General features: G+C 43.7%; 2 protein-coding genes across 3 annotated transcripts in view; one reads left to right on the top strand and one right to left on the bottom strand.

The window, feature by feature from the left end:
* LOC106647889 (protein Skeletor, isoforms B/C) overlaps positions 1 to 26,861 on the bottom strand; it is a 59,084-nt gene that overhangs the window by 19,404 nt on the left and 12,819 nt on the right. For both annotated transcript variants that reach the window (XM_089590304.1, XM_089590305.1), the window contains exons 2-4: positions 26,369 to 26,585; positions 1,671 to 1,902; positions 943 to 1,054 (exon numbers count right to left, since the gene is read on the bottom strand). In XM_089590304.1, coding sequence (XP_089446430.1) covers positions 943 to 1,054; positions 1,671 to 1,902; positions 26,369 to 26,441 — 417 coding nt within the window. In that variant the 5' untranslated portion in view covers positions 26,442 to 26,585. The remainder of the gene's footprint in view (positions 1 to 942; positions 1,055 to 1,670; positions 1,903 to 26,368; positions 26,586 to 26,861) is intronic.
* Positions 10,882 to 14,713, top strand: LOC106635730 (choline transporter-like protein 1). The gene is made up of 7 exons (XM_014347847.3): positions 10,882 to 11,293; positions 11,587 to 11,715; positions 11,799 to 11,904; positions 11,983 to 12,270; positions 12,334 to 12,795; positions 12,871 to 13,135; positions 13,397 to 14,713. Exons 1-7 carry the CDS (start codon positions 11,275 to 11,277, stop codon positions 13,733 to 13,735), a joined length of 1,608 nt encoding a protein of 535 aa, XP_014203333.2. The 5' UTR covers positions 10,882 to 11,274; the 3' UTR covers positions 13,736 to 14,713.

Raw genomic sequence — 26,861 nt, 5'->3', positions numbered from 1 at the left:
CAAGAAGTAGCGTATACGTATACACGCGCACATCAGAGGGGGTTAAAAGAGAGACGGACAAGGGTGGGTATTGCGGTGACGGAGCGTGTCCGATGGAGGGGCTTGTCGGGCAACGGGAGTCACCCCGGCGATATTAAAGAGCCCTTCTGATACAGAGATGACGGGTCCCCCCTCCACCGTTACGCCGGACTCTTTGGACCTTTTCAAGCGCCAGAGCGCGTGAGATGCTTTTAGCGCCAACGTGGACGACTCCATACATGTTTTGTACATGTATACATTTTATACCCATACGTGGTGAGTTTTTTTTTTTTTTTTTTTTTCTTCTTTCATTTCGCTTTCTCCGAGGGAGAGGGTGTACGTGATGATGTTCAAACTTGCGAGTACACTTATTTGGGCTTGAAATAGTATATACAGTTGTACGCTAAAACGTGATATTCTAATTATCCATGAGACGCGCAAGGGAAAAAACAAAAAAGAAAAAAGTACCACGTATAGGATATATCTTGGACCCCGAAAGCTCCAAGTAGCAAATGTGATCGCGCAACCGAAAAAAGTACAATCTCTGGCGGGTACCCTTCCCCCCGGAATTATATAAATTATACATATATAGCGCGAGAGAGACGCTGTATACGGCAATATAGGTATATAGGCGCCCCCGTGCTTCCGTATCCATCCGACACGCGCCATTGACCACGAATGCCGTGGAGCCCCCGCTATAGTCCTCGGTCTGATGCAGAGGGCGGATCTTCTCTAAAATCAAGTTATCTGGATATGCCTCTACCCACGGATATTATATAATATAATATCGCTCGAGTTGTCACCCCCCCTTTTTTTTTTCTTTCGCAGTTTGGCCCTTTTGTTTCCTAATCGTAGCGCATGGTTTCAAGGAGACTATTTTTTCCTCCCTCGCATCGTTTGCATTGTATCATGGGAAAAACTCACGGTGAACCGGTGACACCAGACGCTCAGCCACTTGATGTCGCGGATCTTCATGTTGCTCGGCAGCCGTAGTATCACGTCCGCGTTAACGTACCGTCCCAGCGGCTGGGGATTCCTGTAACAGAGGGATTTTAGTCACTTTTTATTCGATGGGTCGAACAAAAAAAAAATTGATGCCGCGAATCGACCAATGCCCATATGTGCATATATATGATGCACAGAAAAACGAGAGGGAAGCGAGGGGGTGGCGATAAATAATACACATACCGAGAGTGGAAAGCGTGTAGTGGCGGCAGAGCGTGACTATACGGTACAACGCGGTAGCTGAATTCAAAGGGACTGCGGGGAGTGTATAATATATATATATATACATACACGCGTGGGTAACATACGGTTAATAAAACGAGAATTATGAACTCTGGTCTCCTTTCGCGGCGTTTTCCGATTTCGCTACCCGCATATCGTATACTGGAAGGAGGGGGTGTACGGGATTAAGGGGTCTTTGTCGCGAGGAGTCTTTCAAACTTCGATCTCGTTTGCGAGTGAATGCGATACGCGTCGAGGGGGCGGGGGGGGGAGGATTAATTAACGAGCGCACGGGTGGATGAATGCCCTACGCGCGATGGTGAATCTTTGTGTGTAGGGTCGGATGACTGGGTGAAGGGGGGGGGATCTTTTCTCTGGTTTTTTTTTTCTCCCCCCAAAAAAAAGATTCAATAGGCGGGGATTACCTGGACTTGCTCTCGGGGTAGGGCAGGGGGGTGCCTGATGGCCCGACCACGTCCTCGTTGCCGACCCAGAAGTAAGCGGCCGGTGCTTGGCCGTCGAAGGTGAAGTTCTTGATGAAGAAGGTCGACTCGTCGACCGCGTACACGGTGCCGGTTATACCGTGGTTGCCCTCCGGGAACCGGGCGATGTACTTGCCGTAGTAGTTGGGCTCGCGCTTCGATACCTGCGCCACTGCTGAAATTTCAGGATTTTATTTTTTTTTCTTTACTCGCCTATTGTAAGTTTTTAGTGAAAGTATATAAAATGGGATACGTGAATGAGGTTGTTGGGAAATTTTCATTCGATCACGAAATATTTCGTTACGATTTTTGCGAAAAAATCAAAGAGACGCCCAATTGATGAACCCGCGACTTTGTTTTGCTGAAATTTTCTTTTTTACTTAAATGCGTTTTTTGACTATTCTTTAATAAATAAAAACGAAAGTCTTGAATCAAATTAAACGTCTCTTTGATCATTACAGTTCCCCCTTTTTTCCTCATTGGTAATAGAGATGGTATTTTTCTTTTACATCATGAGGCCATTTAATTGATACATACATTAAACGTTCAAATGAACAGAAACAATAGAGTGCTCGGTGTACGTTTCAACTTACAGAGCTGTGTGAATACTTAAAGATTTACATAGAATACGTCCTCTAAGTTCTCGCAGTACGGATTTCTTAAATTTATATGCAGATCCCCGTGAGGAGTACACAAGTTCACAAGACAATGAAAACGATGTGCTCTTTTATATGTAGCTACGAGCAAAAGAGATATCACGAAAAAAAGAATTAATTTGAGATAAGTAAATTTTTTTAATGTGTTCGTAGCATACATAATTGACGATATTAAGAAATCAAGAAGTTAAAAAAAAATTTGTTTGTTGTCAAAATTCGATAATTAAAACTAACCAACTATTAAGAAAAAGATCAGGGTGGTATAATATCAATTAAAATAGGTATTACGTCTGTTATTAATACCCACAAGTCAATCGCTACACTGTAAAATAGATATTTCTTGCTCAAAAATTTTGCAAAACTTTAAACGCTCGTATCTCCGTAAATAATGGAGATATCGCAAAAAGGACGGTATTTCGGGATCAGAAATTTTAGAAAATTTTTTTTTTTGCATGTTGGGATGTTTGGCCCCTACATCTATCATGAAATTATTCCCGATGTTATAATATTGTATAAAATAGGTATTACTTCAGTTATTAACACCCACAAATCAATGGCTTCACTCTAAAATAGATATTTCTTGCTCAAAAATTTTGCAAATTTTTAAACGCTCGTATCTCCGTAAATAATGAAGATATCCCAAAAAGGACGGTATTTCGGGATCAGAAATTTTAGAAAATTTTTTTTTGCATGTTTGGATGTTTGGCCCCTACAACTATCATGAAATTATTCCCGATGTTATAATATTGTATAAAATAGGTATTACTTCAGTTATTAACACCCACAAATCAATGGCTTCACTCTAAAATAGATATTTCTTGCTCAAAAATTTTGCAAATTTTTAAACGCTCGTATCTCCGTAAATAATGAAGATATCCCAAAAAGGACGGTATTTCGGGATCAGAAATTTTAGAAAATTTTTTTTTGCATGTTTGGATGTTTGGCCCCTACATCTATCATGAAATTATTCCTAATATTCCTGATGATATAATACCGTATAAAATAGGTATTACTTCTATTATTAACACGCACAAGTCAATGGCTACACTCTAAAATCGATATTTCTTGCTCAAAAATTTTGAAAAACTTTAAACGTTTGTATCTCCGTAAATAATGAACATATCGCAAAAAGGACGGTATTTCGAGGTGTAAAAATTGCAAAATAAAATTCGGAAATAAACACGTACGAGTTAATAGTTTATTGTACACCTATACGCGTCGATAAGAATGAATGAAGTATGAATAGGGTCAAAAAAGCTATGCCTCGGGTAGCTAAAAATCACCCGATCCACAGTACGATTATGTGTAGGAGAACAAAGCGACATAAAGTGGTATACGGCAACAATAACAACCGGCCAATGGACTGACAGCGACCGAGGAAATCCCAGCGATGGTTATCAGCCGCACTCACGCGCACATTGTGGCTGGCGTTGAATGCATCTACTTACTGGTACACACACACACACACACACACATATATATATATATATATATATATATATATATATATATATATATAAATACACTAGTACACCCTAAATACACGGAGCAACGTCAACTCTTGCGACCATATGATCATCAAACAAGCCGTGACTGTTCCCGCGTGTGTATGTTAAGTTGTATACCTATATACATGCTCATATAGGCTTTTACCGGCCAACCCCCCTGTAAAGGTGGTTCATTGGATGGCACACATACTTGCCGACACCTCACCCCCTTTCCAGCCTCGTCGTTAATGGATCCGTAATCACCGGGGCGAATTAAAGCAGCCGAGGCTTTTTACGCGTTGCCCCTGCCCGATCTTTCGCGCGATACGATTTACGATCGCTCATCCCCGCGATAACGCGCTTTGTCTCCATACGTGTATATATTTACCGATGCTCTTTTTATTAAAATTTCAAGCCCGTTTGTGCGTTTGCCGGGACTCGAGGGTGGATATTTTTTTTATTTTTTCCCTTAATTTCTGCTTTTAACGCGCGTAGATTGAGAAAAATTGCGCTTCCCTCCCCGCTGTAGCGAAAACAATGCATTACAATTGTTGGGGGAAAAAAATAAGAAATTTACGAAGAAACAAAAAAAAAGAAAAAAAGGACAAAAGTATTCGTAAGAGTTTACTCGAGTATTTAATATATCTTTGACATGTAAAATGTACTTGTTAGTCTGAGGGGACAAAAAAATGTTTGTCCAAATGTCCATAGCGAACGGTTTGACAATTAACAAAAAAGTTTTAAGAAGCAAAAATGCATTTTATCGTATGGATGTAGGTACCTACGTATACACGCTCGTAAAGGAATTCCAATAAAAATCATAGAGTGGGAACAGTCGACTATATATGTGTATACAGAGGAGAGGAAGAGAGCAAATGGCGCTTCTGTTTGCCGCTCGCCCGCGGAGAAGGCGAGCAAACGGAAAAAGCCTCGCTCGCGGCAGAACGACGCAATAAACGATGATAGTAACAAGTAATTCTCGTTCGGCCCCCATGATGGTCCATTCCCATCCCGCGCGTGAAAATCAATCGACTCGCCCGGTTGATTGTTATAAATCGGTATATAATCACAGTACCTATACCGGTATACTTGCGATCCGAAAACGATGAGATGCGCGTTTCATTCGCATCGGCTCGTTCTCTCGAATTCCCATCGCGTTTGCATACACACGCGCCATCCCAACGTGCAAACAGAGGGAGAGGAAAACCCACGGACAATACACGCGCGTTTTTCCCGAGCTCGAACGTTCATCCGCCCACGCATGCACCACTAGATCGCACTGCTACACAACGCGTATGTACACACCTATACACTTTTACACGTCACAGGATCATATATATATATATATATAATCGTAAGATCGAGCGAGAGAGGATGGTCGGTCGGTCTGTCGATCACTTCTTCCGAGGGCTTGTTTACTCGGCTCAAATGTTGACCGGAGCTTCCGGGCACACGATACCTATACGTATACGTATACGCGCGAGACGAGAGCAATATAGCAGCCGGAACATATAGTGCTCCCTCGAGACATACGTCAAAGCGCGTGGCGAGAGGGTCGTGCACACTCCACCACCGTCTGCTCTCTTATATCCGCGAGCTTACTTCGTACGATACAATGTAGTATATATAGGGTGCACACAGAGAGAGAGAGAGCTTTCACGCAGTTTTCCTCGGTTACTTTGTCCCTTCGCTGGCCAAGTTACTTGCTACTGCGCGTTTATTTTCATTTTTGTTTAAAACCTCGGTTGGCCATACACAAGCAGCGTCCTTTGCATTTTGTTGCGTGAAAGCCACGGCTTGCCCGTCCGTGTGTCCGTTGATAACTCGCGACGATTCGAACAGTTATAATAGCGTGCCATTGTGCACACCCACCTATTATACGCTTGGGCACGGTTCTCTGTTGGATAAAAAAAAAAAACTTTCGTTCCCGGAACACAGTGCCATTCCTTTTGCTGAACAAATTTTTCATTCGTCACTACATTCGTTAACCGAAAAAAAGAAAAAAGAAATTTCGTCCCCTCAGGTAATCGCGATGCATTATAAACCTAGTATAAAATTAGCTGAAAATTTTTGACTCTTTTCGAATGGACATAATGCACCGATTTTGTTGGAAAAAAAGTATCGAAAAAGAGTAGTTTTTTTTTTTTTTCAAGCATCCTTGCCCAAGTCCTTATAAAATTTCACTCGCCCATTGTTTCGAAAAGTCATGGCTATTACATCGCTCTCGCGCCAATTATGTACTGGGGGGGGGGGGGGGGTATAGACGAAACGGCGGCAACCGAGGGATTGGTGGAAACCCAGTTTTCCTACAAGCTCCCGGGGAGCAGTAGGTGTGGGTGCAGGGACGGACGGAGGGTGCGCTTGTTCCGGGGAGAGCACTGCAGAGCTGACAGGTAGACTCCCTCTCTCTGCTCGCGTATATTAGCGCGAGGGTCGTGGGTGCGCTGTCTAACTTGGCTCTCGGGCACGAGACGAGGGTCGAGAGGATTCAGTGGCTCGGATTTGTATGAAATATATACTTATTGCTTTACTCGCTGCGCGTTGTGATTTTTAACTCCGTGCATGACGATCAAAGATAACCGCCCCCCTTTTTTTGTCGTTTATTTAACGCACGTGTCCTCGCGTTCCTCACGTGATGGAAAATGGCACTGTACTTCATTTCAATTGACCGTTGATTTGGATCGAAGACGTGAGGGACAAAATCATGTCTTTCGCGTCGATGGAAAAAAATAATCAATTTTTCTTTTTTCCTTCGCGTATAGTTTTGAACAAACATTCTCGGGTGATATGCGCACGCATGTGGTGTACAATCCCGATGCCGGAAGTAAAAATCGCATCGAGTGGGAAAAGGAGCTGTCAAATATGATAAAAATACAATTTGTTGTAAGCAAAAAATGTAAACGACACGCCCGAGTGGGCAAAGAGCTTCCGAAGAGCCCAAGAGAGTTTATACATGTAAGGGGGAAAAGGACGTGGGTGTACGGCTCGAGAAGTGACTTTTAGACGTTAACGAGACTAAATGGATTCGGGGAGGCGAGAGGAAAATGACGGGCGCGTTGTGTATAGGCAGGGACGAACGGAAGCGAGGTAAGTACGGTGCAGGGATGAAAGCACGAGCGCGGACAGGTGATGACGCGGATTACCAACTCGCACGCGTGTATATACACACACCATTAATTGTCATTGTAATTATTTTATACAAAACGCTACGTATAACAACTTGTGTTTACAATCATGTGGAGTATGTACGTGTACACGTTAATACTTTTTTTTTTTTTTTTTTCTTTACTCCAATGGTATTTACAGGAGGGGGCATTATTTCACACAATACTGCGCCTCGTGAAAATGCTTGTATAATTTATAAACCACAAACACTAGAAACACAATAGGTTAAAGCTTCGTAGCTCATTGCCGTACCTCTGGCAACTTCGACGTACTTTGAACATCCCAAAAGACAAATAAAATTCACGTCATTTGCTAAATAATTCGCATAAACTGAGCACTGCAAAAAAAATATCACCGGTATAACGTACACACGGCATCGTACAACTGCAGCTGCATCGCGTACGTATGATACGGAAGGAGCATTTGGAGCATCCTTTGCGTCTCTGTGCGTATATAGTATAGGCAGAAACATATAGAGAGAGGAAAAAAAAAAAAGAAGGGGAGAAAGAACAAGGTTGCAAACAATGGAGGTAGAGGGAGGGAGAGAGAGAGAGAGTGAACAACGCACACGCGTCCAAGGGGGAGGGGGAAGATAATGGAGGGTGGGAGAGAGGGAGGTACAGGGGCACTGATTTTAATCAAGATATGGCGTGGAAGCTGGCGGATCAAGCGAGTCGGGGGGGGGGGGCTATTGATTTTCCGTCACCCCCCGCTTCGCCGAGTGCTCGTGACCAAGTAGCCTCTCGTTGCGCAATTTTTGAAAGTGAAGACAAGAGAGGAGGAGGAGGAGGCTGACGAGCATCGGCAGGCTTAATCTCTCCTCCCTCCCTTTCAAGAGGATAGCCTTTTCTCCGATGTATATGGGGGTTGGGTAGGTATGTGTGTGTGTGTGTGTATGAGGTTCGACGCCCGCTCGTCGCTTGGATTATTATATACTCTTCTCTCTTTGTTTCCTTTTTCACCGGTATATATATAAGTACTCTGCAATAAACAAGAAAGAAAAGTCGTGCGCAGCCGTCGTCGTCGAGGATCTCATTACTTTTATTACTTTCTGTAACTGCTGAAGAATAATCTGGGATCAAAACTATACATATATATGGATGGGCTCTCGGGTACAAAGATGGAAAAAATAAACAAACAAAACCCGAGGCGTGTTTGAAATTTTCCAAGGTAAATACTTTTGTTGGCTGTTTTTTTTTTTTCCCTTCGATTCAACGGGTGTCATTTTTTCACAAACAACACGCATCATTTGTCAAATCAAGCGGAAAAAAAAAAAAAAAGTGCAAAATTAGGATCGTTTTTCCACAGGATAGATAATCGTTATAACCATTGACGACTAGCCGCGGGTGTAATCGGCCAAAAGAAGAGGCGCAATCTCGTTAATCGAAGTTGGCGCGCCTATACCAAAGCCAGCATCAACCCCGTAGCGTCGGTTCGTGGTAGCCTCGGTATGGAGCCCCGTCAAGGGATTAAAGCTCCGCACTTTCCCTCAGTTTTAAAACGCCGGTGACGCGGCATTGTACGTGTGTGCGAGGGGTAAAACTTTACGGGGGCTGGATTGACTTTTGCGCTTCGCGGAGGGCTCGGATAATGACGCCGATGACGTACGACGTACACTCTCATCGTATGGTACATGTTAAGCGGCAGGGAGTTTGTCACGGCCGAGTGGGTTTCTCGCCCGTCGCCGTGCATTGTTCGACACACAGGCTCCTCCACTGCGTCACGTGTACACTATCGCACTCACATTAGCTCGATCAACGTTTTTGGAAACTTTTTTTTTGTTTTTTGTTTGTTTTTCATTCGGAGTAAAAGCCCACGCACCGAAGGACGCACATTTTACGTATCCTATAGGCTCGGTAAAGTACATGGAGCTGTGATCGGTATATATAGAGTCGGAGCACAAAGGCAAGTGTCGCGTGGGAGCAGAGATCGCACGGCCGAGCGAGTAGAGGGGCCGCGTAAAAATGCAAAAAGGCACTACGAGATACGTTAAGCGAGACGCGCTCGAGCCAAGGAGGGGGTGGATAGCGCTGAGCTTGCGAAAAGGGTGTCTAGCGATGCGTGCAGCGAGACCGCCCTTTTCAAGGCCTGACGCGATATTAAACTTTTCGGGAAAGGGAGGGAGATACGTACACGTACGTGTATATATATTTTAGAGCCGTGGTTTCTTAATGGCTCTTTTTTTCCCGAAAAGGTGATTTGAGGGTCATTTTTTGGTTCACGTCCGAAACAAGGTTTTGCAAAAAAGGACTCCAACACGTAGTTTGCGGAATGATGATAAAAAATCGGCCGAGCGGCACGTCGAACGATCGTCAAACTCGAATTACACAATTTCCGGCTTTACTGCCCGCGACTCGGATCACATCACCTTGCACACGTACACTTTTTTTTCTTTTATATATAATTTTTCTTCTTTCGGAATGTATAAAAATACACACGGACGAGCGAATTTTGAATCTCATTCATTCGAGCTTTTGCTCTTTCGGAGGCTGAACGAGAGAAAAAAAAGAAGCGGCGGCGTGATCGTGCTGTTATTCTACATAATAAAGATAACCGCGAGTGCTACAATAGCAATACATAGTCAAACACTTTGGGAAAAAGTTGAAAAAAAAAGGAACAGAGTCACACAACAGTGTATGGATCGGTGACGCGTAAAAAAAAAAAAAAAAGAGTTTAGTCGGACAATTTGTAAGCAGGCGCGAGCAGGGGGGGGGAGAAAAATGTTTAGTCTGGCGTGGACTGCCAACTGACGTATGATGATAAAACGATTGCTCCGCGAGAGCCGATAAAAGCGCTCGTAAGAGAGATAGCGCTGGAGCTCGGAACATTTTATATCCGCACGACTCGTGTCCATGATGACTTTTAATCGAAAAACCTCCTCTTTCCCCCCCCCCCCGCCACTCTTTTATCATTCGATTGACAGAACACGCTATTTTTTTTTTTTTTTTTTTTTTACTTCATACATCGACGATACCGGGAAATTCTCGCAAATTTGCAAGTTTAGATAACAGCGTGGCGTATACGTGTAATGTAAACTCGGGAATTATTATCAATTTGTCACTGGAGTTGTAAAAAAAAAAAAAAGAAAAAGTTATCACGCAATTTCATTTCCCCAATCAGTGTATGGCCTATCGAGCCCGTCAAATTTATGTATACAATATATATACAGTCGCGTCTGCCGATAGTCGCGCGACGAAAGAAAAAACATTTTTACGATCCGATTTACCCCAGGAAAGTTTATTTGCTCGTTTATTGGCCAGAGGTGAGCGTCTGCCCCGATATATTATTATTGTTATTTTTTTTTTTTTTTTTATTTTTCACATCAACTCTCCTGCATCGCACTACGGTCATAACGTTGTCCTGTAAGGTATAACTTTAACGTTTTCTCGTATACGATCAAACGCAACAAACGATATATATTTAACGCAAGTGCGCGTGTTGAACATACACGCGGAATCGTCTCGCGTTACGGCGTTTATTGTACTTGAAACCTGTTTGCGCACGCTACTCCAATAGTGCATATTTATTACACATTTGCCTTCTTTCTGGGTACATAAAACCACTGACAATTTTTGCGAAACATTGGAAAAAAAAAAAAAAGATTCACAGACACCGTTTGAATCCGTCAAACTCCCCCGAAAAGTCAATGGGCGCGAGAGCGAGCAACACACATGGAAGCGCTTAATTTAAACTGACTTATATATATATGTATATACACGTGCGATGACGATCGAGAGACGGACAGAGGAGGCAAGTGGCGCGCGAGAGATGCTGATATCTCTTTTCATATATTAAAAACTGGAGGCGTCGGGCGACCCGAGCTCAGTTGAATTTCGCTGTTCGCGATCGGCGGACCTCTCTCCCATCGCGTATCAAAGAGTTCCACGCCGGTGGAAGAGAGGAATTTTTTTTGTTCCCCAAAATTAGTGTGGGACAAAAATAAAAACAAAAAAACCTCAAGGCAACAAAGCAAGAGAGACAGAGCGGGCCGTGAGCCTGCGTCGGTGACGTCTCTCGCGATGAGCAATCGTGATGCCGTGCTCGCCTAAGTGCGCGTAATTCGTCCCGCCGGACTCGCTCGGTTTTTTTTTTTTTTTTTTTTCTTTTTCTTCTCGACATTGTCGTCTTGTTTCCGCTCCCGCGCGTCAGTCGGTGCACAGTGTCCGCAGTACTTACAACTGTGCGCGTGTGCGTGTGGGCGCGCTCTCTTATATCGGTGGATTCCTATCGGCGCACATAATGACGTATTCCGTGATCGGTGAGACTTTTTTCTTTTTTATGAAAGAAAGAAAGAAAAAAAAAAAAAAAACATCGATGGCTCGTGTGTCGTTTATATCGAAATCACCCGCTAGTTGGGTATATAAATTGGAAGAGGAGGACAAAAAACAACACTCATTGCGAGTGCTTAATCTAACATGAATATATATATATACTTTTCCGCTTCCAATTAGCGATTTCGACAATGTCACTGCTTCCTGTTTTAAAAAAAATTATTTTTGTTTTTTTTTTTCATAAATTATCACACATTCACGGAAACAATTGTAATCTCAGCAGGGGAAAAATCAAAGCAAGAGCCAGTATGGAACGGCCCACTGGACACGGCGCGAACCGACACGGACGTATCGTTCCTCGCGCTCTTTGCCACTTTGATGTTTGTCTGGCTCTTGGTGTCCGTTTACGGTACGTGCAGACGCACATCACATAAATTTCCGTCAATTCTCGATAATATTTTCAATTGCAACTTTTAACTCTCGCCCCAGCAGCCTTCGTAGCCGGCGATGTGCTGCAGATCCACTACTCCAACAATTTTCGACACAGAGAGGTGCTCGAGCTGTCTTATTATCTCTACGAGAACCTCTACAGGGCAAGGTACGGACACATATTGCTTGTCATTCGAAATGACAAAAAAAAAAAAACCACTACCTAGACTAACATGAAACACCATAGGTACATAGTAATCACGTTCGTGACGCTAACTACGCTGCTGCTGGCCGGCTACGTGACGCTGTTCCGATACGCGACAAAGGCCCTGCTGCTGACCACCGTCTTTCTGATGGTCCTACTTTTGGTCGTCGACTACGTCTTCATCGGCTTGTACCTCGCCAACCACGACGACTACAATTACTCGTTTCTGCTGATCGACGTGGCCGTCAGTGTCGTATTGGCCTCGGTGGTGTACGCCTTCAAGAAAATCGGCACCGACATGGTGTGCAAGGTCATCAAGGAGTCGTGCAAGTGAGTCCTGCCCCAACCACGACGAATGGAAAAACAAATCACAAACACACATTGTGGTTCCAGGGCGATGTTCTTCTTCCCGTCGACGCTGCTCTTCACCTTCTGTCAGTTCCTCGTGCACCTGTGCATGGTCGTGTACGCGCTGGCCGTATGCGAGTTTCTACGGGCCATAAAAGTCCCGGACGCCGGCTTTGAGCCCCGAATCGTCCCTTCGTGGAACGACAGCGGCAACGGCACCAGCAGCGAAGCTTACTACGACGAGATGATAGACGAAGCGGCGCCGGTAGCCGGCACGTCGCCGGTTTACGTTTACGTTATGCACGTCATCAACGTCGTCTGCTTTTTCTGGGCGAGCTCGTTTATCGCCGGCCTCGGGAGGATGGTACTGACGGCGGCCTTCGCCACGTGGTATCACGCAAAGGGCGACACTAGCAACAACAACAGCAGTGCCGGCGGCGAAGCCGGTACCAACCCGGCCGGCGTACCCAACGCGACGCTCCTAAAGTGTTTTGCCACGATACTAAGGTAAACAACTTTGTTTTTTTTTCGCGCCAATTGTAATATATATATATATATATAAACGTGTGTTTCCGTGAGCAGTTATCACTCGGGGACGATAGCTTACGCGTCGTCGATGGTGTCGGTGATAACGATGGTGGACGTTGTCCGCAAGTACGGCAGGGACGCCCTGAAGAAGATGTACAAGCGGCCGGTCCTGCTTATGTCGTGGCTGACGGTCCTCGTCAAGTTTTCGTACGACGCCCTGGCCATGTGCGCCATACACGGGAGCCCCTACTACGACTCGGCCAAGGACTCGTACGTCCTCCTGATGAAGAACCCAATGTCGTACTTGGCCGTCAACACCGTGAGTCGTTATTTCCACCTCGTTTTTTTTTCCGAGTACATTTTATCGCTCCGGGATTGTGCGTGTGTGTGTAAACAATGTTTATCGCTAACTTGCATGTTTATACACTGCACTCTCTGGGGCGAAAAAATGGCCTGACGATCAGGCGATCGCGCGTATGTATTATCTCTACAAAAAAAACGTAGTGGCTAATCAACGAATTTTTCTCTACACATGATATACAAAAAAGGGAGATGGTTGAATGTTTTGTTTGGTGGGCAGGTGAGCGAGTGCGTGATATTCATCGGTCTGCTGTTGGCGCCTGTGCTGTCGATCTGCATGGCCGCGGTCTACGTTCAATTGCTCGTCCAGACGGACCATTTCATCCAGCCGTCGGTGATATTCGCGGCCATCCTGATGACCGTGATAATATCGGTCCTCATGTCCCTCACGTGTTTCATGGTGTTTCGCGCTGCCTCCAACACGATCCGCTGCTGCGTCCTCGAGGACTCAAAGTTCAACCACGAGGCAGAGATGAAGGTCTACGTGATTCACGTCGACGACGCGTCCTCGGTCAGGGACGACGGCAACGGCATCACCGTCATCAGGGACGACAAGTAAGGTCTTTTTGCGTTTTTACGCATTCGCCCAGCAGAGGCCCCGCAAGAGAACATTTCTTTTTCTTTCATACTCCCGCTCTTTCGCCATCGAATCACACGTACTTATGTAGATACCGGTATAATATCGTAAGCGATTGCATCATGTATATTTATTTGTAGGGATTCAATGTGTCACAAACGTCCGTGAAACTTGTAAGATTCCATCATCCGTCGTGTAAATTATCATTTTAATCTACCTGTTCGTACATGCACGTATATGACAACCATAATTATTATTATTATTATTATTATTATCATCTTGCATATTATAGATTGTAAGCACTGATTTTTCGCTAATCAGTCCAAGTGTGATAAACATATTTATGAATATTGCACGTGTGTAATTTTTCATTTGTAAATAAACAAAAACAAAAAAAAAAAAAAAACAAAAATACAGAATCGTAGCAATAAGTGTATAACATAACTGTATACTGAAAAATAGAGTAGATGAAGAAACAAAGAAACAAACAAATAACATGGATTATCCGCGAGAGCAGCATTATTATAATTTTTATACCTAACTTGTATTTAAAGATATACCTCGTATGTGTATATACATGTATAATAGATATATAATGCCCATGACTACCAAAGTTACGCAACGAAAGCGTTATCGTCGTAATGAAGCAGATAGCGTGAACTTAATGCACACGTTTGTTTATTCAAATTTGTATGTATGTGTATACATTCCACGAGTGGGATGGTGTAAAAATTGACAAAGTGGAGGGAGAAATCTCGGACCATTCGCAACGCAGAAGTTTGCGCAAAAAAAGTCGCCTGATCGCGTCTCGTTTATAGACACACGCATATATGTACATGTATACGCACGAGAGAGAAATATGACGACGAGACGCGATCTTGTAATACATATCTGTACATATATATATATGTTATATCTCAGACTCTCGATCGTTTTAAAACAAATGAATAAATATTTCGATAGCGATTAAAACCCATGGGTCATTTATTTACTGTTGCATACTCTCTTTCCGCTGACCTCCAAATGAAAAAAAAAAAAAAAAAAAAAAAAAAAATCTTCCAGTGGGGCAGATGAAATTCCCCCCCAAAAAGGGGGGGGGGCCGAGCGATCAAATCGTAAACGCACATGGATGTACGTATGTTTCACGAAGCAGTACCATACAGAGGGTGCAGAAAAGGAGTAGAGTGACAGTCGAGTGCGTGTGTATGCCGAATGCTCTGGGAAGACGAGGATATAAACACATGTCGACGTATCAACAGTGAGGCCGAGGGGTGGGGGAAAAAGCTCTCGGCACGTGACGCCGCGCGCGGACCCTTCGATGTTGTATATATGAGGGGGGGTGTGAAGGAGAAGAAGAAAAAAAGCGCGCGAAAGGCTCCTCGAGTCGAGGAATAAATGGAAGGCGCGCCGCAAACGATACGATAGCTGGGGCCGGGGGGGGGGGGAGAAAACGTGCGAACTCGATCGTGCGGAATCGCGGAGGAGAGATGTTTTTAAGCGGCTTATTATGCGGAGTGGTTCCCCTCTTTTTTTTTTTTTCTTTCTTTTGGCTTTTTCCACAAGTTTTTTTATGCTTATTTTATGCCTTTTAATTTGAAAATCGTGCACTCTCGTTTCAACAAATATGCTTCTCATGAAATGGTATTCACTTCGTATTTTCAAAAGTGTAACTCATCGAACTATAATTTTTTTTTTTTTTTTTTTTTCTCGTCACCACCATATAAATTGTAACCCGAGGGAGTGCCTTCAAAATTTCTTTAACCAGTGGTAAGTATAAAAAATTATTTTACGAAGCAGTGGGCTCACACTTATGAAAAAAAGTATTAAAAATTTTTCAACGTTTGACTGCAAATTCATTTGTCAGAACAGTTGATTCGGACGCCCGAGTTAATAAACTAATGAATACGAAACAAGTCAATTGACAACAAGTAACGAAACTTTCATTTTTATTAGAGTTGAAAAAAAATAGCCCTTACCTCCTTGTCCTCAGTTTCCACCTGTTCAATATTATACTTAAGCCATACCCAAGTCAACGTCCACTTCCCCATACCCTGCCCGGCACCCTCTCATCTATATATATATGTACACGTGCCCACACAGATACTTTAGAGAGCTATATAACACGCGTTTATGATCGATGATGGATGATGGAGGCAACCGGTGTAAGTGTGTATATGTGTGAATCTCACTTGCTCTCCCTGGGGGGGGGGGGAGTGTCGTCTCGGGGTATCGATTGTAAGAGAACCGCTGGTGCGGCATTCGGCAGCTAAACCGAGGGACGGAGATAGCTATATAGTCGGAAGAGGGGAAAACGGGGTATAGGAGAAGGAGGCTCGCCGGTCCGTGTGGACCAGATTGAGAGAAATAGCGCGTACCTATATACCTACCATCGTAGGAGGGGGGGGGGCTGGCACGCTGGTTTGGCGATATACACTGGGAGCCATTTGGGGGGCTCGGGGGGACTTCATGCGAGAGAAAGATTACGCGCTTGTGAACGTATATATATGTATGCGGACCGACGATGGGTGTGGGGGGTGGCTTGGAAGCGCGAACTGCTGCCTCGGACTGGCGCGCGTGCATTGCAGTCGACGATAATAATGATGACATCGCTCTCTATGATGGAGCATATCCCCCTCCCCCCGATTTGGTGAACTCGGCTCAGCCATCGATTAGTGGCGCAGTGTGTGTGGGAGGGTGTGCCCGTCTCGTTCACTTTTTTTTTCTTTCTTTTCCTTCGTTGCCTCTTTATACATGTATACCTTAATTTGCATGCGACGCGGACTAATTATGCGCGTATCCACTTTTTCTTTGGCTCGTCATGTACTTGGCAAAGGTGGACCAATTGTATTTTGTGATTTATAGCTACTGTTGTGTGACACACATCAATGTGTCTCTCTTCTTTCCTTTCGATGCAATTAAATATGACGTAGGTGCGTGTGTTAACCTTAATTTGCGACCTCTGAGATCTGACGGTAGACGTGGGGAGTACACAGTGGGGGGCCGGAGGGGCTGACAGGCATAAAGGTCCATACAAATCCGTTTATTACGATGTCCGTGCTGATGGTGATGCTATAAAAGCGGGTCTCGCGCGCATGAGGGAGGCGCCGCCGGCAAATAACATTTGCAGCCGGTAATTGGCAGATAGTACGTTTCGGTCCCCCCCGAGAGACCCCCCCTCGAGTCCTCTAATGGGGGGGTTATATATATATACACAATAGATACGCGTTTAGATATCTGCATATAATATGTCGTCGTTTGATACAGATATCGATTGCACGTATAATCAATTTGCAAACTCGTACAATTTCTCCCGTATGCTCCTCGTTGTCGGTATCGCACGAGTGATAATGATATTATATTTCTGTACGCACATGGGTATGGAGCCACGAGAGTTTGAGATTTCGTTCTTTTTACGGTAAAAGTCGTATAGCTGGTCGTAAAATAAGATTAAAATTTCGGAAGGTCACAAATGACGACGCCAAGGAGGAGAAAATCGGGATGAGATAAAAATAAAAAGTTGGACCTCTGGAGGTAGGTACGTAGGGGGAGGAGAACGAAGAGGTAGGAATATAAATAAAGAGAGAAAAGAAAGAAAGACGGGAAATCGGATTAGATAACAAAAGCAAAAGACTTTTATTCTCCTGCCTATATATATGTATATACATACGTACATACACTACACAGGTCTTGTGCTCGGCCACGGAAAGCGATACACCGCTTCCATTAGTTAAATTGTTTTTTCTTCTCTTGCGCACATGTATTATACACCCTTTGGATCCAGCAGTTACATAGCTGTAAGTCTTTTTGACCCTCTTTACGGCGTATTTTTCTATCTCCACCCTTTGTCCCGCGTCTCTTCCTAAGCCACTCGTTTTCTCTGTTTTTTTTTTTTTTGTTGTAAATGCGTGCACTCGAAACCTTTATTTATTTATTTTTTTTTTTCCTGGTAAAAAAAGTCTTTCGTTCGTTCCAACGCTCTTGTAACAAAATATTTCACGTGAAGCAAGCCTAGTTACCAAAAAAATATAATCATAAGTATCATCCCCCGATAGCACTCCTCGATCAGCCTAAGCTCTCCGGCACTTGAAAGTGTACAGGGTAGATTACGCAATCTAATATAGGAATATACTTACGTGCGCCCACGAGCCCCCGAAAAAGAGGAAGAGGAGAAAAGAGAAGGAAGGACTGTATACATATGCATGTGTGGGTGCAGGGTAGGGTGGGTGAAACCTCTCAATCTCCGCAAACGTCATTTATCTCTCGGGCGTCCGTCGACGGGACATCAATAGAGCCCTGATTCGTTTTGCGGAAAACCAGGAGAGAAAGGGACTCGCGCTTGATCGCTCACCCCCCCCCACCCCCGAGAGTCAACTGTATGTACGTATGGGTATACGCGACGAGTTGATCAAAACAGCGTTTACGTCTATCAATGCGCTCTCTCTCTCTCTGCGGGAGAATATAAGTACATTAGCTCTGATACACCCGTGTATTATATATATAGGGGGAGGGACTCTTTGAAAGAGACTTTTGTGCGAGCTGCCGTCGACGTCGAGCGCGTATACAGGGTCGGTCCCCTATTTCTTTTTTTTTTTTTTTCCCACCCCCACAGTTTTTAGCCTCGATTCGGATAATACGACGGAATTGGGGAAAAAGTGTAATCGATGTCCTTTCTTTGCGATTGAAAAAACATACGTCAAAAATAGATGTTATACGTTGTGCAAAAAACCATGTGCAATTTTCGTCCATCCACTCGCAAAATTGAGATAAAGAGCGCAGCCTCCGTGACACCGATTCGAAACCGCGGTGAAGACCGAACTGGGCTTGTATATACCCAACTTGCGCGTTTTCACCACAAAATGACTGTTGGGGGGGGGGGGGTAAGCGCGTGTTTCTTCACCAAGGCCATACTCGGCACGAGTGCGCCGCCAACTTGGCTGCGAAAATGAGTACATGATATGGGTGATGGTGGTTCGTCGCACACAAGTGGGTCGAAACTTGGGGGGGTACACGGGTTAATTTCGAAAAATATCGTGGCGTGCTCTTGGGCACATAAATGCGCGTGGCGGGCCACTCGCGCCTCTCAATCGTGAAACGCTCGTCGGTAGGTCCGGTGGCGCGATGTCGGCTCCTTGTCTACTGCCCATGCTACTCGCTGCCCTCGTCTTCACTGTGAGTACAATATACTATAATCATACGCGAGCGTACGAATTGTTGTTGAATAATCGATGTAGGAGGGAAAAAAGTGAAAAGTAATGGGGGTAAAGTGAATTTTTTACCACAATGCAGGTCGTGGGCATTAACGGTCACGTGTCGCCGGTGTCAGATAGCTTCAAAGCTTGTTTGGCCGAGAGCAGCATGACGAGAGGTAACAAACGCATTTACATTTTGATATGTCGTTATTAAATACAATACAACGAGTGACCTGAATTTCTCTGGTGTAATACCTGTGTACAGATGATTTCATCCAAGCACTAAAGTCCGGCAACGACACGCAAGCGCAGTGCATCGCCTCGTGCACGATGGAGAAGGAACGCTTTGTAAGTCCAATAACCGTATCTACTTTGAAAATGTACGTTTTACCGATCGACCAAAAAAAAAAAGAAAAAATGAATAAACAATAATTTCAGATGAAAAACGAGACGATCTACGTCGACGCTATCATATCGAAGATGGAGGAGGTGTCCCAAGAGATCGGCAAGACGCAGATAACGTACTTGGTGAAAGCTTGCGCCGCCGACGGTGAGCCAACGTATTACCAACTCCGTAATATCGTGCGTAATTTGTAACGCGATGATAAATATTTTTTCCCATTGCAGCGAAGGACCAGTTCACCGGGAAGTGTGGCATCGCTCACTCGGTCGTCAGATGCATCCACGACGAGCTCCGCAAGGAAGGCTGGATTTAAAAAAACCTCCGTTCATCGACTCGTTTTTTTTTTTTTTTTTTCACACGCCCATTCCATCGTGACAAATAAAACACTTGTACAACTGTACTTTGCATCGCCATTTGTATAATAACATTCAGCCCCGACCCCCAAAAACACATAATCACCATCAGTAGCGGGCAACCCCTTCCTACAAAAAAACAATCTTCATCTCCTCGTCCATTTGCTCGTACACGTGTATGTACACATGCGCGGTCTCTCTCTCTCTCTCTATTATCCAAAGAGCGGCCGCGTTCGTTTAACCCGTCGATTAATGGCTGGCCACAGAAGAGGCGCCCATTGGGGAATTACGGGTCGAGCGACGCATCTGCTACCGCTTTCGTATATACACGTGTGTGTGTATGTTGTTGTACCAGCACACACCCCATCCTCTTTACACCCAGCCGATCGTTTACAATCGCCGCGTTGTACGGCATAACTCGTGAAAAAGCGTGCCAAAGTTCGTTGCGTTATAGTTGTACCGCGCGTGCTGGATGAGGATGATTTATCAAACGAGGAAAAATAATAATGGCACATTCTCGTGGGTACAACAATTTCACAACTCACCTGCGGCTGACCGCATGCATACTTTGCGATGACGCTGCGGGACGGGTATTTTTCTCTCTTTGTTATTACATATCTCAGGAGCTGATGCTTATACGTCGAAGGCCAGCGACACCGTGGTTGTGACGAACCGATTCCGAACATTTGTATAAGCTTATGTATACAACACAACCTACAGCCCGCGGCGGGGATCGCATTTGGAATTTGCCCTCTCAATATCGCGTATATGTATAGAGGAGAAGGAAAAAAAAAAATTAAAAGAAACAAGGTTATTTGTTTACCTTATTATGTGTATACATATATATATACTTCAGCTTAAAGCCATTAGAGATGGTTGGATCGGTGGAAGTGAACATTTCTACGTTTTTCTTGGCAACGGTGAATTGGTGAGAGGGTCCACGTAATGGTATATATAATTTATGGTCCTTTTTGCCATTAACTTCATCGGAACGATTACGTTTACGTCCGTACGCTAATGTAGATCGAGGATATACGTGTGCGGTGTACACGATCATTAGAATTGCTCTAGTTTTTACGGCTCGTGAGGCTCGCGATGAGGTAATTTTTATATTTATCTGTAAGAAATACTCAAGGATCGTTGGTTATTTTTGTATGGGCTCAATGTCACCCGTCGCTCATACCAAATCCGCTCTGCACTTGGGGAGGGTTTCAATACTATGTTGTAAGTGATTGTATTTCATCAACTTCAAAGTTTTTTTTTTTTTTTTTTTGATAAATTAACTTTCAAATGATGTACATACTTCAACACAATATTATTATATTTAAAGATTCGCACTTTCGATTAGTCATGTGGTCCAGGTGGTAAATAGACAGACATGTCATCTCAGCCGTGCCTGGGATTTGGGATCAAGACACGGTAACCGTTCGTGTGTCATAATGACGTTCAATCATATATTATTGGGCTAAATAAAGTAACTGATGAATTACACCATGTTTTTTTCTTTCTTTCTTTTTTTTGTTTTTTTGTTAATCAATGGTTTTAAATATAATATTACCAAATAAAGATAAAGGTTCATCGTACACTTTAAACACGTAACTTGAACTGTAGTCGATAAAAGCGGGGCAAGGGAAGCATTCAAAGCTATACCCGCCAAATGTCTCGAACCTCCCGATGGACAACGAATCATTACTATAAATAACTGTAACGTGTTACTCATTTCTGTTTAAAACCACGAATCGTATAGATCGACATAAGCGATACATATTATATCCTGGAATGGCGTCGATACCGCGCGCAGCCGAAATTTCACGCTCCCGTGGCGAGCCATCGCTCATCCGGATTTTTCGAGCTCATGCGTAGTATCGCGATTCCTCTGGAAAAATATCGACCAAAGGGTCCACATGTACCCACAAGCGGGTGCAATCTACCGCGAAGCCCCGTGGAATTGGATCTGTACTTTTACCGATCGACTACGGGGAACGAGGAATTCGCTCTCCGTCGGGACTTATATACATTTGTCGTAATTCACTCCCTCACCCCCGAACCCGTGGTATAATGCATTCGCGAAAATAATTGGGTTATTGTTTCTTTATCGCGTTGTTGGATGGACAAATCTATGCAGAGAGGGACCGATAATTCGGAAAAAAAAAAAAAGAAATCTTGGTAAATAATAAAAAAGAGTAGAAAGATGCTCTTAAACTCCCAACGAGGCCTATAATCCTCGGGCTCGCGTAGAAATCACGTACAGCCGAGAGAGCCCGGCATATGGTATATATGATATCATTATAAGCCGGTGTTGGCTTGTGCGCGCGCACAATGCGCTTTTTTTTAACGAGATTTTTTTTTTTTTTTTTAACTCTCCCTGCGTAGCTCGTTCGCGAGAAGAAAAGCCGCCGCGAGTCATTGTCTCTCGGCAGCCGAAGGCGTTTTTTCTCTCTGCCTCTCCATAGCTTTTTCTTTCTTTGCCCAACGACATTTTTTTTTTTTTTTTTTTTCTATTTACTTATTTTTTGAGGAGACGCATCGCGTGTGCGCAGGAAGGAATATGAAGGGAGCTTTTTCACAAAGTTGGCGCGTGTGTAATACATGTTATTTGCTCTGGATGAATTTAAATCGTCGATTATCGGGGGAGTCCACTTTATCGTTAAAACGGCTCTTGGGGCCCTTTTTTTGATTGTTGTGTTTTTTCTCCAACCTCGGGACGATATAGGGCGCTCGAGTCGAGCTTTTTCACGTTTTCAAACGATGATAATACTCGTTCAACAAAGACATTGGAGTGTAACTTTCAAAGAGGCTTCTCTCGGGATCTATAAAAAGTCGGCGGGAAAAATCGGTTCCAGCGCGTATAAGCTCATTAAAACTTGTACATATATACATATATGTGTGTGTACTATTATAAGGGTTAATCTCCGACGGACGAGCCATTTGAGCCGATTGGGCGCACCCTCTCGTGGTACAACTGATGAAAGTAGCTCGAGTCCATTCTGTTGGAGTATATAATCCTTTCTCTTCCTACCCCCCCCCCTCGATGTTTAACCCTCCATTATTCCCCCACCGATTTTTTGCAAAGACAAGCTCTATTTGAGCGCGTGCATTACAATCGTACGGAATCGTCAGAGTCGGCTTATTTTGAAAAATTTTAAATAATCTAAAAAAAAAAAAAAACTAGAAGAAAAAGGATTTTTTCGGTACTTAAAAGGGCGGATTTTTCATATATTTTACATACCTATACCCCAATGCACGAAAATGCAGCGTCGAGCTGAAAATCGCTAATTATTACGTGTACACCTGTAAAAGAGGGCGCATACCTATATACATACACAAGCGTCAAAATGCAAGTACACCCACGTGCGCGTGATATTGTAAATCCGAGGCATTAGAGCACCACGTTACTTCTTCGATCGGAGATACATCGTATACCCATATACGCACGTATACCTAATATGTGTACTATGATGGCTCTACACGTTGTTGTCTTACTCCCCTATAACGTGCTGTACTTATATAATACCCCATGGAGAGTAATCCACCTAAGCCGCTAAACGCCAGCAATTTGTGCGCCAGTCCGCCGGGAGGGAATATATATATGCGAGCACGAAAACAATATTCCCCGAGCGCGAGCTTATAATATACGCTCTTGCCATGTGTATGGGCGCACTTTAGCCAAGGAGGAAAGAGGAGAAAGTTACCGTCTTTGGGAGATGTTTGGGGAATTTGCTGGTGACAACTACGCTGATCGATTGAAATCGTACGAGTGTCGATGTCCGGCTTTTATTTTCCAAGTGTATTATATCCTGCGGATACATTTATATAGGATCGCTCCGGTGAGTTGTCGTAACTTGGGTAACTTATTACTACGTGGGCCATCGAGGGTCCGATCCTTTTTTGTTAGCTATACGAGATTTCGAACGGTTGGCGCATTTTTTCTCCCAATGTACTATGTATATACAGGTAGGTGTACAGCGGAATCGGTTTCCCCGCTCGTTTTCCCCAATAGGGGCGTCTCGGGCGGAAAAAGTAAAACCCTAACGGGAAGAAGGAAATTTCAAATTTGAAAGCTTGAAGAACAAAAAAACGAGTAAGAACATCTACGATGTATCCCTTTTTATGCGAAGAGATTCGATTTTTCAATATAGGAGTCGTAAGCCTCGATCAGAGAACATTTAAAAGGAACGCGTTTTCTCGAGATATTAATCATAAAATAAAATGAAAAATAATGTTGTCTCGTTTATAAAGTAGTTTTTCTAAAAATTGGTTCGTTTCGTTACGACGACCTGTTCAAATGGCTCACTGTTTCATTAGAAATCGATTGCCCGAGGGGACTTTACCTCGATTCCGATAATCCAAACAGGCATAAGTAGTCGCACACAATTAAGTGGCCAACTATATAAGTACATTAACACCAGTGTATGAGAGTTTGTTGACGATGTTTATCGCGAGTCTAACGATCTCCCGGGGAAAACTCGTCGCTGACTTTGTACAACTCGTTCGACTGGAAACTCACACGCGTCGTATACCTCCGGTAGAAAAGTCACGGGGCAACATGGACAACACACAATACGTACAGAGACGATTGGGCAATGGCAGATTTTTTTTTTTTTTTTCTCACCAATAATATCCAATGGTTCTCTCGGTGCGTATGGACTGCACTGTATACTTGTTTCACCGAGACACGTTAATTGCCAGATACCCACATGGGAATATAGTTACACAAGCATATATACATAATTATCCATTGACAATCACTTTTACGTGTCTATACGTATTATGCAGGTACAGCGATACTTTTAAATTTGCTTAGCTGCTCGATGGCGTTTAATCACCCGATGGGTATGTCGCGTTATAACAGTGATGTATGTACGGTATTGCGCAAATAGCTAACGCCTCGTTTTGAAATTTATATGTATTTTCTCGTTTCTCTCCTGGCGAAGGTCGTAAGTATATACATGGATGTGGGAAATATAGATGAGAAGTCCGTCTATATCTAGCACACCTTTTCTTATTTAACCGCGTGGCTTTTTGTTGTTTTTTTTTTCTCCGCCAACTGCATCTACCGACATGTACTTGTTGTTACAGGGGTGATGTTGAGATATTTTTGATTTTCTCATCGATACGGCGCGTAAGTGAAGGATGTACTTATTACCGATTTTTCAACTTTGATGAACCACGTCGCGCTGCACGTTGCACGAGAGACAAGGTGAGGCTCGAAAACGAGGAAATTCGGGAAACGGGAGCATCGGATAAGCCGAGCTTCTATAGGGGTTTAATAACATCATGCCCCGATGCGCACTGCAACCGCACAACAGAGGCAGATCGGCAGAGAAGAAGAGGAGGGAATCGTAATATCCGTGCCGAGCACACACATATTATAGCTTGGCTTGCCGAGTGAAAGTTTCCTTGAACCGAGTGGACCGGGCCACATGATACACTTACGCGAGCCCACAGTTACACAATACAGCCTGCATGGACACTCGCAGTAGGATTTGGAGTTTTTATAATGTGTGTGTGGTAGGTACATACTTTGGCACAATGGACCACGTAGAAGCGCTAATTTTGGTACTTGTACATATATAGCTGTATTACAAGATAAAGAGTGCGCAGTACGCCGTTTGCATGCTAATGTGGAAAGCTGCATTTACGCGAGTGTTTGCGTGGTTTTCGGGATGTTACGGGTATGTATACGTGAGATTAAGTTCCGAGTGAAAAGTATGGTGTTTTTTTTTTTTTTTTTTTTTCTTTGGCCCAAATAAGGAATCATCTTGCGGTTTTCGCCGCGAGCGTGGGAGGTGCCGAATGAAGCGAGGAACCGTAATTTTCTATGTCTGGGAAATATGAAATTAACACCTACGTGGATCGTAATTACAGATACGAGTCTCTTGGGTTTATTTTTTGGAGTGCCTTTGGTTGCAATGGTTTGTTGCTCTAGCACATCCATGAACTTCTTTTCGCAACTGAATCTTAATTACATCAGGTTTTTTTTTTTTATTTTTTCATTTTAGTGCCCTATTGGGTTTCGTGCCCCGCCGCGATATTTTCGCGAATGTTTGATCTTATCTTGGTCCATATGCTTCCTTACGAGTATTATTATTGTTTGCTCAAACAAAGAAGCACTTGATCATTGTACGGTGATCGATGCGATTTATCAAAAATCGCATTGTATTACGTGTGTGTTTGTGTGGGTTTTTTTTAAAGAAAAATCGATCAAAATAGGTACAAAAAATCCAGTTGGCCTTTCGTGAATTTCGAGTATGGTCAAGCGTGCAGAGAAAGCCACAAGACAAGTACTCGCTTTCACATTTCAAAGTGTGCCATTGCGTCTGCTTTTTTTTTGTTTTTATTTTTCCTTTCATTCTCTCTCTCTATCTTGTGTTGAAATTACCGATTTTTTGCGATTTTAAAATATGGAAATAAAAATGTATGAAACGAAGAGACAAAGTAGTAGTTTATCTTGTTTCACAACAGTTTTCAGTGTATATTGTTAGTCATAGTTCTAGGGCGCATTTATCAGTGTCACACATTCGATTCATCTCAGCGCGATTCAGCTCATACGAAGCGCAATAAAAAATAATCGTGTCGAAATCCTCTGCCTACAGCCAACACAGGCGCATCTTTTTCCATCCATACATAGTAACAAAAGTAACATGGAGAAGAAAAAAAAATTAATTACCTGTATGCAGCACCAGGGAGACGCAAACGAGCAAGCCGGCGAGCAGCGAGCGGGGCATCGTCGTCGTCGTCATCTTGTCTTTGTATATCTTCTTTATCTATATCCAAACGACGCAGGACCGTTTGCTCCTCCAACCGATTTTTAGCTCTTGTTGTTTATCCTGCACTTTTCGCGCTTTTTATCCCCCTTTTTCCGCGCGCACAATTACATTTGATACCTGGAAACAATCCACAGGGCGTAAATGATGAATCCCACGTATGTCACTGGTGACCGGGTGATGCACGGCGTCTCGGTGATCGGCGACGATTCACCAGACGCGACCGTCACACCTCGATTTTTGCAACTCAAAATGACGAGTTCAAAGCAACAAGTAAAGAAAGTAAGTAAACAAAAAATAAAATAAAATAAATAAAATAAGAATCGGCAAAGGATGAAAGATCGAAAGGGGAGGCGCGCGTGGAGGACCGACTCGATCTGCGGCAGTTGGTGGGTA

The sequence above is a fragment of the Copidosoma floridanum genome, unplaced genomic scaffold, assembly GCF_036245765.1.
Source record: "Copidosoma floridanum isolate Cflo_tuat_1 unplaced genomic scaffold, Cflo_Japanese_pri ptg000012l, whole genome shotgun sequence".
Lineage (NCBI taxonomy): Eukaryota > Metazoa > Arthropoda > Insecta > Hymenoptera > Encyrtidae > Copidosoma > Copidosoma floridanum.
Note: the sequence above shows the minus strand (reverse complement) of the source record. Positions and strands in the feature narration are given on the sequence as shown.